General features: G+C 39.9%; 1 protein-coding gene across 2 annotated transcripts in view; it reads left to right on the top strand.

The window, feature by feature from the left end:
* Nucleotides 1–1920: 1920 nt before the first annotated feature.
* Nucleotides 1921–13677, top strand: part of rbm33a (RNA binding motif protein 33a) — a 73174-nt gene continuing 61417 nt past the window's right edge. For both annotated transcript variants that reach the window (XM_062021632.1, XM_062021631.1), the window contains exons 1-2: nt 1921–2181; nt 5842–5920. In XM_062021632.1, the coding sequence (XP_061877616.1) occupies nt 2175–2181; nt 5842–5920 (86 nt within the window). In that variant the 5' untranslated portion in view covers nt 1921–2174. The remainder of the gene's footprint in view (nt 2182–5841; nt 5921–13677) is intronic.

Below are 13677 nucleotides of genomic sequence, written 5' to 3'. Positions count from 1 at the left end.
GGGAACTTTCTGGAAAATTTGGGAATTTGGGGAAAAGCGAGATTTTTTGGGAAAATTATTAGCAACATGAATGTCCTGAATGAGCTGAATTGGTTGGTGTTGGAATTGTTTGAATCGGGCAAGAAATGTTGAAGTAGTAAATGGTGTTAGGGAATTTTGGGAAAATCTGGAATTTTTTGGAAAATGGTGAAAAAACTTGAATGGTCCGAATGAGTTGAAATGGTTGGTGGTGGAATTTTTCAAATCACTCAAGAAATGTAACATGTTGAATTCAGAAATGGTATTACGGAATTCCTGGAATTTCGGGAAAACCGGGAATTTTTCCAGTTAAAAAAAAAAATTAGTTTTTTGTCCTGATTAAGAGGAATGTTTTGACGGTGCAACGGTTGAAGTGGGTTGAAACATTTTGGAGGAGTCCAAAATCGCTAGAAAAAAGGGTACAAATAGGGCTTTGTAAAACCAGGAATTCTGGAAAATCCTGGAATTGGAAAAAAAGTAGTTTAAATTTCCAGGATGGTGGAATGTATTGAAGGTGTAATGGTTCGAATGGGTTGAAAAGTGTGGAAATGGTGGAAATGTGAAAAATAGCCAATTCATTTTGAATGGGAAAAATGTCCCGGAAAACCTGGAATTCTGGGAAATCTGGGAATTTTTGGAATTTGTCAAGGGAAAGCCCGTGATTCCCGAATAGGCTGAACGGTTTGAACTTGGAAAGGTTTGAATCGGGTCAAATATGTGGAAATGGTGGAAGTTTGAAAAATGGCCAATTCATTTTGAATGGGAAAAATGTCCCGGAAAACCTGGAATTCTGGGAAATTTTGGGAATTTGTCAAGGGAAAGCCCGCGATTCTTGAATAAGCTGAACAGTTTGAAGTTGGAAAGGTTTGAATCCGGTGAAAAAATTTGGAAATGGTGGAAGTTTGAAAAATGGCCAATTCATTTTGAATGGGAAAAATGTCCCGGAAAACCTGGTATTCTGGGAAATCTGGGAATTTTTTGAATTTGTCAAGGGAAAGCCCGCGATTCCCGAATAGACTGAACGGTTTGAAGTTGGAAAGGTTTGAATCGGGTGAAAAATGTGTAAATGGTGGAAGTTTGAAAAATGGCCAATTCATTTTGAATGGGAAAAATGTCCCGGAACACCTGGAATTCTGGGAAATTTTTGGAATTTGTCAAGGGAAAGCCCGCAATTCCTGAATAGGCTGAACAGTTTGAAATTGGAAAGGTTTGAACGGGGTGCAAAAATGTGGAAATGGTGGAAGTTTTAAAAATGGCCAATTCATTTTGAATGGGAAAAATGTCCTGGAAAACCTGGAATTCTGGGAAATCTGGGAATTTTTGGAATTTGTCAAGGGAAAGCCCGTGATTCCCGAATAGGCTGAACGGTTTGAAGTTGGAAAGGTTTGAATCGGGTCAAATATGTGGAAATGGTGGAAGTTTGAAAAATGGCCAATTCATTTTGAATGGGAAAAATGTCCCGGAAAACCTGGAGTTCTGGGAAATTTTTGGAATTTGTCAAGGGAAAGCCCGCGATTCCTGAGTAAGCTGAACAGTTTGAAGTTGGAAAGGTTTGAATCGGGTGAAAAATGTGGAAATGGTGGAAGTTTTAAAAATGGCCAATTCATTTTGAATGGGAAACATGTCCTGGAAAACCTGGAATTCTGGGAAATCTGGGAATTTTTGGAATTTGTCAAGGGAAAGCCTGTGATTCCCGAATAGGCTGAACAGTTTGAAGTTGGAAAGGTTTGAATCGGGTGAAAAATGGGGAAGGTAGAGCGCGCCAAAATCTGGAGAAGAAGAAGAAGTTGAAGAAGTTTAATAAATATATGAATTTTTTGGAGTTTTGAAGCATTCACACAATTAAGCGCGTTTTTAAATATATTTTGCATTGACTCGCCTCTCCACGACTGTCCTGTTCCGGTGTTGTTACTAGAAGTGACCGAAGGGGGGCGCTGTTGTTTCTTAGCCACAATTAATCGCCGCCATGTTTGTTCTATGCTAGCTCCAGTTGTTCGCCGCAGTTGTTGTTGCTCCCTCGAAGCGCCAAGCATTCCACTTCCCCGCTTCGCATCGGCGACATGGTGAATTAGCCAAAGAAAACGAAACAAAAAAAAAGAAACTAAATGATACCCGTCACGGCGTAGTCGGACTCGTAGCGGCAGGCTTCACGCATCATGCAGGGTAAGTCTGCCCTTTTCTTCTGACGGTGCTATGCTAACCTAGCCTAGCTAACGATAGCTTCTTCGCAACACGATTGTTGTAATTCCCGCATAAGCCCTCAAAATATGCTTATTTGACAAAACAATCATTATAAATGTCGCTTGGCTGTATAATGGGTGTATTTGTACGGTTCACTCCGCTACAGACTCGGCTCGCTATAAATGAGATGTAGCTTTGAGCCGACTAGCATCATTTAGCATGGCATGGCTACCCCGAAAGGGACAAGCGGTAGGAAATGGGTGGATGGAATAGATTTGCTTTAAAATGTGCTCTACTTACACCAGGGGTCGGCAACCCTAAATGTTGAAAGAGCCATATTGGACCAAAAATAAAAAATCTGTCTGGACCCGCTAAAAATTAAAAGCCTTGTATAAGTGTTGTAATGAAGGCTACACATGATGTAAGTGTCTTTATTAGCCTACTATCAAAATGACTTTAAAAGTCTTATATAAGTGTTATAATGAAGGCAACACATTATGTAAGTGTCTTTATTAGCCTACTATCAAAATGACTTTAAAAGTCTTATATAAGTGTTACAATGAAGACAACACATTATGTAAGTGTCTATATTAGTTATATTATCCTACTATCAAAATTACTTTAAAAGTCTTATATAAGTGTTATAATGAAGGCAACACATGTGTCCATATTAGCTATATTAGCCTACTATCAAAATGACTTTAAAAGCCTTATATAAATGTTTTAATGAAGGCAGCACATGATGTGTCTATATTAGCCTACTATCAAAATGACTTTAAAAGTCTTATATAAGTGTTACAATGAAGACAACACATTATGTAAGTGTCTATATTAGCCTACTATCAAAATGACTTTAAAAGTCTTATGTAAGTGTTATAATGAAGGCAACACATGATGTGTCTATATTAACTATATTAGCCTACTATCAAAATTACTTTAAAGGCCTACTGAAATGAATTTGTTTTATTTAAACAGGGATAGCAGATCTATTCTATGTGTCATACTTGATCATTTCGCGATATTGCCATATTTTTGCTGAAAGGGTTTAGTAGAGAACAACGACGACAAAGATCGCAACTTTTGGTATCTGACAAAAAAAGCCTTGCCCCTACCGGAAGTAGCGTGACATAGTCAGTTGAACATTTCCGCAAAGTTCCCTGTTGTTTACAGTGATGGCGGCCAGAAGTGAGAGCGATTCGGACCGAGAAAGCGACGATTTCCCCATTAATTTGAGCGAGGATGAAAGATTTGTGGATGAGGAAAGTGCAAGTGAAGGACTAGTGGGGAGTGGAAGCGATTCAGATAGGGAAGATGCTGTGAGAGGCGGGTGGGACCTGATATTCAGCTGGGAATGACTACAACAGTAAATAAACACAAGACATATATATACTCTATTAGCCACAACACAACCAGGCTTATATTTAATATGCCACAAATTAATCCCGCATAAAAACACCTAGGTGTTTGTTATGCTAGCTCCTAGCTCCCGTCCATGTAACCCGCCAATACAATTTAAACACCTGCACAACACACACAATCACTCAGCCCAAAGGACCGTTCACCTAACCCAAGGTTCATAAAGCTTATATATTTACCCAAAGTTACGTACGTGACACGCACGTACGGGCAAGCGATCAAATGTTTGGAAGCGCAGCTGCGTACTCACGGTACCGCGTCTGCGTCTGTGTATCCAAATCAAAGTAATCCTGGTAAAAGTCTGTGTTGTCCCAGTTCTCTACAGGCGTCTGTGTATCGAAGTCAAAGTCCTCCTGGTAAGAGTCTCTGTTGTCCGAGTTCTTCGATCTCGACTGCATCTTTCGGGAATGTAAACAATGAAACACCGGCTGTGTTGTGTTGCTGACTTCCCTCGCAAAATACTCCGCTGCGCACCGACAACTTTCTTCAATGAACAAATTGCAACAGATTCACCAACACAGATGTCCAGAATACTGTGGAATAATGAGATGAAAACAGAGCTATTTTGTATTTGCTTCAATGGGGGATCCATACCTCTGTTTCACTGGCTACGTCACGCGCATACGTCATCATCCAAAGGAGTTTTCAACCGGAAGTTTAGCGGGAAATTTAAAATTGCACTTTATACGTTAACCCGGCCGTATTGGCATGTGTTGCAATGTTAAGATTTCATCATTGATATATAAACTATCAGACTGCGTGGTCGGTAGTAGTGGGTTTCAGTAGGCCTTTAAAAGGCTTATATAAGTGTTATATTAAAGGCAACACATGTGTCTATATTAGCCTACTATCAAAATGACTTTAAAAGCCTTATATAAGTGTTATAATGAAGGCAACACATGATGTAAGTGTCTATATTAGCCTACTATCAAAATGACTTTAAAAGTCTTCTATAAGTGTTACAATGAAGACAACATATTATTTAAGTGTCTATATTAGCTGTATTAGCCTACTGTCAAAATGACCTTAAAAGTCTTATATACTGTAAGTGTTATAATGAAGGCAACACATGATGTGTCTATATTAGCCTACTATCAAAATGACTTTAAAAGTCTTATATACGTGTTACAATGAAGACAACACATTATGTAAGTGTCTCTATTAGCTATATTAGCCTGCTATCAAAATGACTTTAAAAGCCTTATATAAGTTTTATATTGAAGGCAACACATGATGTGTCCATATTAGCTATATTAGCCTACTATCAGAATGACTTTAAAAGTCTTATATAAGTGTTATAATGAAGGCAACACATGATGTAAGTGTCTATATTAGCCTACTATCAAAATTACTTACTATGTTATATCAGAGGAGTGTAGGGCTGCAACTAACGTTTAATTTGATAATCGATTAATCTGTCAATTATTCGATTAATTGATTAATAATCGGATAAAAGAGACAAACTACATTTCTATCCTATCCAGTATTTTATTGAAAAAACCCAGCATACTGGCACCATACTTATTTAGATTTTTGTTTGTCAGCTGTTTGTAAATGTTGCAGTTTATAAATAAAGGTTTATTAAAAAAAACATTTTTAATTAAAAAAAAACTCTGCGCATAGCATAGATCCAACGAATCAATGACTAAATTAATCGGCAACTATTTTAATAATCGATTTTAATCGATTTTAATCGATTTAATCGATTAGTTGTTGCAGCCCTAGAGGAGTGTAATCTTTGCAGACACATAAACAAAAAGTCTGATTAAAAATATTTGGATATACAAATGCCCTTTATGAATAAATTAGTGGGTGTGCTGATTCTCCCAGTCGGGACCAATACAGTCACATAGACGTTCTGAGTGGAGGATTTGGAAAGTCGCTAAGTTATCAACATTGGATATTTCACAGAATACTTATGAATTAGTTACACAAGGCAACAATTATCATATAAAAACTTCCCAGTATGAAATCTTTTAGCACTGTTTTTGTACACCACAGCCATATAAATAAGACTGCAATCACATAATAGACTTCTTTAACAAATAATTTGCGTTTTTGTCATTGAAATGTCAGAAGCATGTGGCCTTTATTAGACATGTATATTGGATGTTGAGGCCAGGAAGTGTATATCGAGGCAGTCCAAATGATATACCAGGAATAAGGAACTCCACTAAAACTGTATTTTTTCTTAGTCTAATAGACATGCAACTCTCTTTCCTGCAGAATATAACTTTGATGAATATGACAAACCTGGAACTGAGCGTTCACGCAGGAGGAGAGGTGAAGACGACGATCTCGACAGGTATGTCAACTACTTCAATTCACATCACTGTCTATTTATTGACCGTGTCAGTTTGGTGTTTTGTTTTAAAATGCTTCAATTGCATGTGAATACACTTTTTCTCTCTACCGATGGTATGATGTAGTTTATTAGTTTCAGACATGCCTAAAAAGTTGCATTTCTCAGGAATTGGGATACCAGTACCAAAATATGGCTATCGGAACAACCCTACGCTGGACTCATACGGTCAAATTTCCTGGTTCTAGTAGTGCTAAGCTTCACCAAGTCAGCTACACACTCAGTTACGCTTGGAATATTTTTTTCGTGAATTCAATGAATATCATCCACTTCTTCTCAGCACTGAAGGGTTTCCCTAACATGTAATTGAGAGTAGCAGCCCGCCATGGCAAAATAAAAGCCACCACACTTCAAAAGTGAGGGTTTTTCTATGTGAAAACAAATAAAAGTAATACAATGTATTATAGCGTCCAGAAAAAGTCCCACTAAAGTCAGACGCTCTTTTTAAGTTTTATTGCCAATCTTATGCTAACAATAGGTTCAATTCCGATATGTATTCCACACACGTCTGACGTTGTGCTTCACTCCCAGCAGACACACATTATGCATATAAAACATTGATGGAGGTTTTTTTAGAGCTCTTTATGGGCACAATAGACGCAATGACTTAATGACTCCCATTATCTCCATTGTTAGCCGATTTTTGCTTGTATTTATTAGTTAGAATGCATGAAAAAATAAAAAACGTGTGCTTGTGTCACATTACGATGGCGAATGATACGCACATTTCCCAAAAAAGTGCAGTTCCCTTTAAATGTATGTATAACATATTTTTAGCCTTTTTAAATACCGTATTTCCTTGAATAGCCACAGGGGCGCTAATTAATTTAAAACCTCCTGTCACTCCGGCGTTTACCGGAAGCCTGCGGGATGGCTGTGCATGCGCTAATTATTTTAAAACCTCTTCTCACTCCGGCGTTTACCAAAAGGAATGCGGTAAATTTAGGCGTGCGCTTTGAGTGTGATGTAAGCATACCATCATGAAAAGCACATGTAATAAAAAAAAACGTTATTATGGTCTTACCTGTACTTATAAATAGAGTCCATTTGCAGCTCCTTCTGACCCAAAGCATCGATAACTTGTTTATAGAAGTCTTCCTTATTTTCTTTCTTCAGTTTTAAAAGTCTCTCTGTCTCGATGGAGATATTCCTTTAATTATTACCTCCTGCTTCGATTGAAAGTCCAGTTTAGAGAACTGTTTTATTTTAGATACCGGTATGTAATCCTCCATGTTAAAAGTTCAGGCGAGAGGAAAAAAAAGAGACGATCTGTTGCTGCGTGTTGTCACTTCTTCTGCAGTACCGGAAGTCGCAAGAAGGATCACTAGCGCCCTCGACCACCAGGAAGCGGGAGTCATTTAATGACTCATACTGTATTTGACACACGCAGCTACGGTATATTAATAAAACATAGCTGCTTACTGTTCTTTTTAGCATACCGTACCAGTATTCAATAGCTTGGACATTAAATCCTACTGAATAGCTCTTTACCTTTTTTCCTTTGTGCGATTGCAAACTACTGAAATCAGCTTCCTCCATTTTGAAAATGAGGACAGGTAAATCGTCACTCGTGACGTAACGAATTTGACCCGGCGGAAGTTCTAGACCAGGGGTCGGCAACCCGCGGCTCCGGAGCCGCATGCGGCTCTTTGACCACTCTGATGCGGCTCAGCTGCATACTTGCCGACCCTCCCGATTTTTCCAGGAGACTTACGGATCTCAGTGCCTCTTTTAGAAATCTCCCGGGTTAAATATTCTCCAGTTATCACCTTAACAACTTAATCAAGAGTGTGCCAATATAGCATTGCATTTTCTGATCCTCTATAGCCTGTACGAACACCACATGGTGTATGTAGCTTTTACTTGCACATGCAAGAGACAGCAAGGCATACTTGGTCAACAGCCACACAGCTTACACTGACGGTGACCGTATAAAACAACTTTAACACTGTTACGTTACAAATATGCGCCACACTGTGAACCCACACCAAAAAAGAATGACAAACACATTTCTGGAGAACATCTGCACCGTTAAACAGCATAAATACAACAGAACGAATACCCAGAATCCCATGCAGCCCTAACTCTTCCAGTCTACATTGTACACCCCTGCTACCACCACCACCCTCCCCACCCCCCTTCGTGCGTCGGTTGAGGTGGGCGGGTTTGGTGGTAGCGGGGGTGTACAATGTAGACCGGAAGAGTTAGGGCTGCATGGGATTCTGGGTATTCGATGTGTTGTGTTTGTTGTGTTTATGTTGTGTTACGGTGCAGATGTTCTCCAGAAATGTGTTTGTCATTCTTTTTTGGTGTGGGTTCACAGTGTGGCGCATATTTGTAACGTAACAGTGTTAAAGTTGTTTTATACGGTCACCGTCAGTGTAAGCTGTGTGACTGTTGAATAAGTATGCCTTGCTGTCACTTACGTGTGCAAGCAGTAGCTGCATTCAACATGTGGCCGAGCAGGTACACTGTTTGCAAAGACTGCAGAGGGCGCTAAAAACAGTACCAAGACGCCCTACATTTCGGGTGTCTCCCGGAAAGACTGTGAGAGTTGGCAAGTATGACGCTGTCAAGCGCCGTTAAAGTAAAACTCGCGGGCAGGGGTGCAAATTAACACTCGCCAGTCGCCATTTGCGAGCTATTTTTAGCTTTGGCGAGTAAAATATTTGCCTAACTTGCCACGCTGGCGAGTTGAAAAAGTGAGGTTCACAACAGCAATAATGCAGCGCTTACCGGTACCTAAAGCAACACGGAGATCATTATTTTACCAAGCACATATTTGTTGTGATGTCACGTTCGACGTTCCGTAGACTAGTTGCTAAGAGACGGCAGTTAGCTAGCCTAGTAGTTAGCTTAGAGCGCGCACTACAGGGATATCTCTCAGGCGACAGTCACAGAGTGTACCGGTAACGTTACTCGAGTCTTAATAGCTAACAATCATTCTTCCTAGCCTTAAGCCTATAAATCTTATCGTTATGTGGCGCTTCCTGAAACCCATAGCTAAAAAGGCACGGACGGAGGAGGAGGAGGAGGAGGAGGAGGAGGAGGGGGGTCGCGATGCGAATGCTGCGAAACCCAAACCGACCAGCGCTGGAACTGGGGGGAGAAAGTTTCAGACGAAGTGGCTATACGACGATGCAGGGAAAAAACGCGACTGGCTGACTGTCAAGAACAACATCATGTTTTGCACTGTGTGCACAACTTTTGGAAAGGACAAAAAAAGTCAGGCGAGTCACTTTGTTGTGGGCTGCTCCTCGATGAAAGTTGAAAGTATAATATCACATGAAGGCACTCGCAACCACGACAAAAATATGAAAATAAAGCAAGCCAAGTCTGCCCCACTCCATGAAGCGCCCTCGGTGCAAGTTCTCACTAAACTCTCGGACGTAAACACCCAGAAGATGAAGCTTCTTTTCCGAAATGCGCACGCCATCGCCAAGAAAGGTCGACCCATCACCGACTACGTCTGGCAATGCAGGTAATTGTTAGCTGTGTCCTGTGTTTATATTTACATTACACAAAAAAAAGAATCTATATACTCTATATACTATACTGTGGCCCCTGGTTGGTTGTAGAATTGGTTTTAATGTGACGTGAACACTTCTACATGGCGGAATACAATGGTAAAGGAAATAGTTTGTTTTGGCATTTGGCGAGTAAAAAATATGGTTGGCGAGTATGTTTTTTCACCTACTAGCCACTTGGCGAGTTGGTCAAAAAGTTAGTTTGCACCCCTGCTCGCGGGCCGTACCAACATTAAATTGTCTTAATAAGGTGCAGGCCGGAGCGTGTGTCTGAGACCCTTGGTTTAAACATAGCCCAAAAGTAAAAAAAAAAGCTTTGTATGCGGTGTCATTTCATTTTAAATTTCAAAAGAGTTTTGTGGCTCCCATTATTATCTTTAATTTGTGAAACTCGTCAAAATGGCTCTTTGAGTGGTAAAGGTTGCCGACCCCTGTTCTAGACATATGCTAAATATTTTGCGAAACGAGTTTGACCCGGCTAAAATTATAGACATGCGATAATAAAATTAATATTTTGCGAAACGAATTTGATCCGGCGTTAATAATGAACTGGCGATAAGGCCAAGCATGCGTTAATTATTTTGAGAAACGAGTTTGACCCGGCAGTAATTCTAGACGTGCGAATACTATATTCCCTGCGCCAATTCAAGGAAATACGGTAAATTATGTGTCATTGCCTATTATGCAAATTATGATGATCATATTCACCACGCCCCCACCGCCAAAGGTATATTGGCAATCTGGGGAAAACCCTGCAATGTCCTTTACGCTTATTTTCTTCCTTCTCATAGTTGTAAAAACAAAGTTATGTCGATCTGTAGCTAAAAGATATTGCTAGTGAGCTAGCTAAGACCGGATGTTTTGCGCAAATCTTACGGGGTTCACTGTGGAATTCCCTATGCTAACTAGCGGAGGGGACGCTTGTAACAAGGTCTGGGCGATGTGGGCAAAAACTGTTATCCCATTGTTTTTTTTAATGCCGATATATGCTATATATCGGTATCTTTAGGTGCAAGTGCAAAGTGCTTAAGGTTGCCTAAGTGTTTTATAGTTGGATAACCAGTGTTGAGAGTACTCAGATTACTTTTTTTTGTAAGTAGTAATGTGTTGTTTCTTCTTATAAAGTAATTAGCCGTTACCCTGTCAAAGCAGTTTTGGTTAATTTTGTTCATTAACGTTAGGTTTATAGCCTCACGTTTGTGCACAGGTGTAGATGGAGCTTGTACAGTTTGAAACTACTCTTCAGCCACCCAGCAGCAAACCAGTTTGGGCCACACGGGCTCTGGGGAGAGGCACTTAGCTAAACATTTCAGTGTTTCCCCCAGAAAATTTGTTAGTTAAGGTGGTGTCTTACCGCGGGCAGACCGGGGAAGGGGGTGGGTGCGTGTAAGGATTGGTGTAACTTGGCCTGTCGCCATCACCTCTCCACCTCGTCGCTGCCACCACAGCCTGGGGGGGCAATAGACTACAGACTGTGGTGACGTAGGCCGGCTTCGTCGTGTGAAGAAGCCTGAAATTTTTGGTTGTGTTTTCTGCTCCATTTGCTGAATGGCGATATAGGATATATATCTCAATATTTTTTTTCGTAAAGTAAAAACACAACAGTCCTAGTTACCTGAGATACTAAGTATGTCATTATTATGACTTACTAAGTCAAAATAATGACTTACAAAGTCAAATTAATGACTTACTGTAAGTAAGCGTTGCAATAAGCATTTGAAAAAAAGAGTTAAAAGTGGGGCCACATGCTGACATATGCTCAACTCATCATGCTTAATGTATTACAGCATTTGGAAAGCCTGTAGTTGATTTTTGTTATGTAAATGTTATATTTTTTATCAACATGTGATAGCAGGGACCCTGCCATTCAAAACTAGGCTGCTGCATTACTAATGATTAATGTAACTATAGCTGAAAAAATAGTACAATAGCAATAGGAGAGACTATTCATCCCTGAACACCATGGAGTTCATGTAGGCTTTATGATGCAGTTACATTATTATACCAACTATCAGAGACACCTTCAGGAAACTCTTCATTTAACATAATGTCATTTTTTTCTTTCTCTCAGACAGACAGGGCTTTGCTCTCCGTAACACACGCGTGCACACACACCGCAAAATGAGCTAACGTTACGCTAAAAGCTAATAAGCCTTCACCTCAAGGACTGCGAGCGAGCTGAGCTGCCGCTTATGTTTCTAGAACGTCAACGGGCTCATAGTGATGTTACTAGTAGTTGACTGGGAGGTGTTTATTATAATTATGCTTACCTGCTGAACACCTTTCTGCTCACCGGACTGCAGGAGCACTGACTACATGCGCTCTGAATACGCACTGCTGATTGGCTGTTACATGCGTTCTGAATACGCACTGCTGATTGGCTGTTACAGCTCTGCGTGCAACTAATCAGATGGTTCTGTGGGTGGGACAATGCTGGGTGCTGCAGAGACGTACTGACAGAGGAACAGGCAGAATTAAGCGGAGCAGCTTGTTAAGACTTCTTTCGCCTTAACAACAAAGCGCTGTGGGACACCCTGCATTTGACACACCGAGCAGCAGAGAGGAGCTATCGCTGGCTGCTGTGCTAAGTCGCTAAAAGGAACTGAACAACCTAAACAGAGGAGATAGTCTCTCCAAAGAGAGGTATCGGTTTTCAAGCAAATTGGCGTATGTGTAAATAAAGATGTAGTCACCAAAGCATTGCATCACTCTGCACTGTAGCCGCAATATTCTTTTGAGAAGTTTCTTGTGTTGTGTTGATGTGCGTCAGAGAAGCCTACGTAAACACGCAAGGGACAGGGTTAAGCCAAAGAGAATGAAAGCAGACAATGCCCTGTGCTGTGCCCGTCACGCGCAGAGAAGAGCAAACGGCCGTAACAAAGGCAGCATCAAAAGATATCGATATGGCAGTATTGTCTCGTGTAGGGCTTGACGATCAATCAAAATCGAATCGACATCGAGCTTTTAATTAGTTCTGTAAATAACCGCAAGAGGCTGATGCTTTTTTTCTCGTCCGTCACAGGCATTTGAGTGACAGCCATGTTTGGGAATCAGAAATGAGCCTTGCGTTTGTTCGTCTCTCACTTCAAACAGGAAGAAGGACGTCTTACTTTGTGCATCGCTCTATCACCTGAGCGCGTTTATTTAACAGTGGAATTAATTAACAATAAATCTTTGTCTCGGTGAAGACGAGAGTGGGCCGCCGCCAACACACATACAGTACAGAGAGTCTCGCGACCCGCCAGTGAGAAGTGCCGCAAAGTAACACAAATTAGTAGGAAGAAGATTATAAAGCCAAATGTCCCGTTGTGGTAATATTTCAACTTCAAATCGCATGAGCAATATAAGCCCATCAGCACAGACGACAAGGAAGAATGCCGTCGTGATCCCGTGATAACAATAAACGAAAAGACAACGTTCTACCCTATTTTTTCAGGTAAATTTTTTGCTTACAGTAATGAGTCCATTTTATTTTTTGTTTGTTTAGGATAAAGTTACTTACCTTCCAATTACAGTACAATGGTAAACAATTCTACAGTACTGAAAAATAAAAGTTGATATCCTCCTAAATGGTTATTTGCATATTATTATATATAATGATTACATTCAATATAAACACTAAAGTTTTTATGTAATATATATTCAATTAAACAGCATGATGTAGACAAAAGATCTGACTCTTGTCTGCATAAAGCCAAACATTTTGAAAGTAAATTATTGCAAAATTTTCTAATGTGTGGCAAATTGAGGCAAAAATATCTTCACTCGTTATTTTTGCAATTGTATGCATTTTTATGTATAAAATATAAAAATCGAAAATCTAATCGCAGTTTTGAGGAGATAAATCGCAATAAAATGTTTTCTCAAAATCGTGCAGCCTTAGTTTTAAGCGTATACATATCGCTTTTTAAAATATACCGGTATAACTCGTATACCGCCCAGCCCTACTTGTAATGAACATTTTTCCTCAGCATAACAACTAGCAAACAGACAGCTTGTATCCGGAAAAACACTTGTATCGCGGAGTACCAATGTATATAGCTCGTGCTGCGTTGAGGAAAAGGAAGAAATAAACATGTTGAAAATCAGGATAACAATAAGAATAAAATGTAATAATATAGGGTAAAACTTTTTTTTCTCATTTTGAGATAAATGGAAATTATATACATTTGA

The sequence above is a fragment of the Entelurus aequoreus genome, linkage group LG15, assembly GCF_033978785.1.
Source record: "Entelurus aequoreus isolate RoL-2023_Sb linkage group LG15, RoL_Eaeq_v1.1, whole genome shotgun sequence".
Classification (NCBI taxonomy): Eukaryota; Metazoa; Chordata; class Actinopteri; order Syngnathiformes; family Syngnathidae; genus Entelurus; species Entelurus aequoreus.
This window is presented reverse-complemented; position numbering and strand designations above follow the sequence as displayed.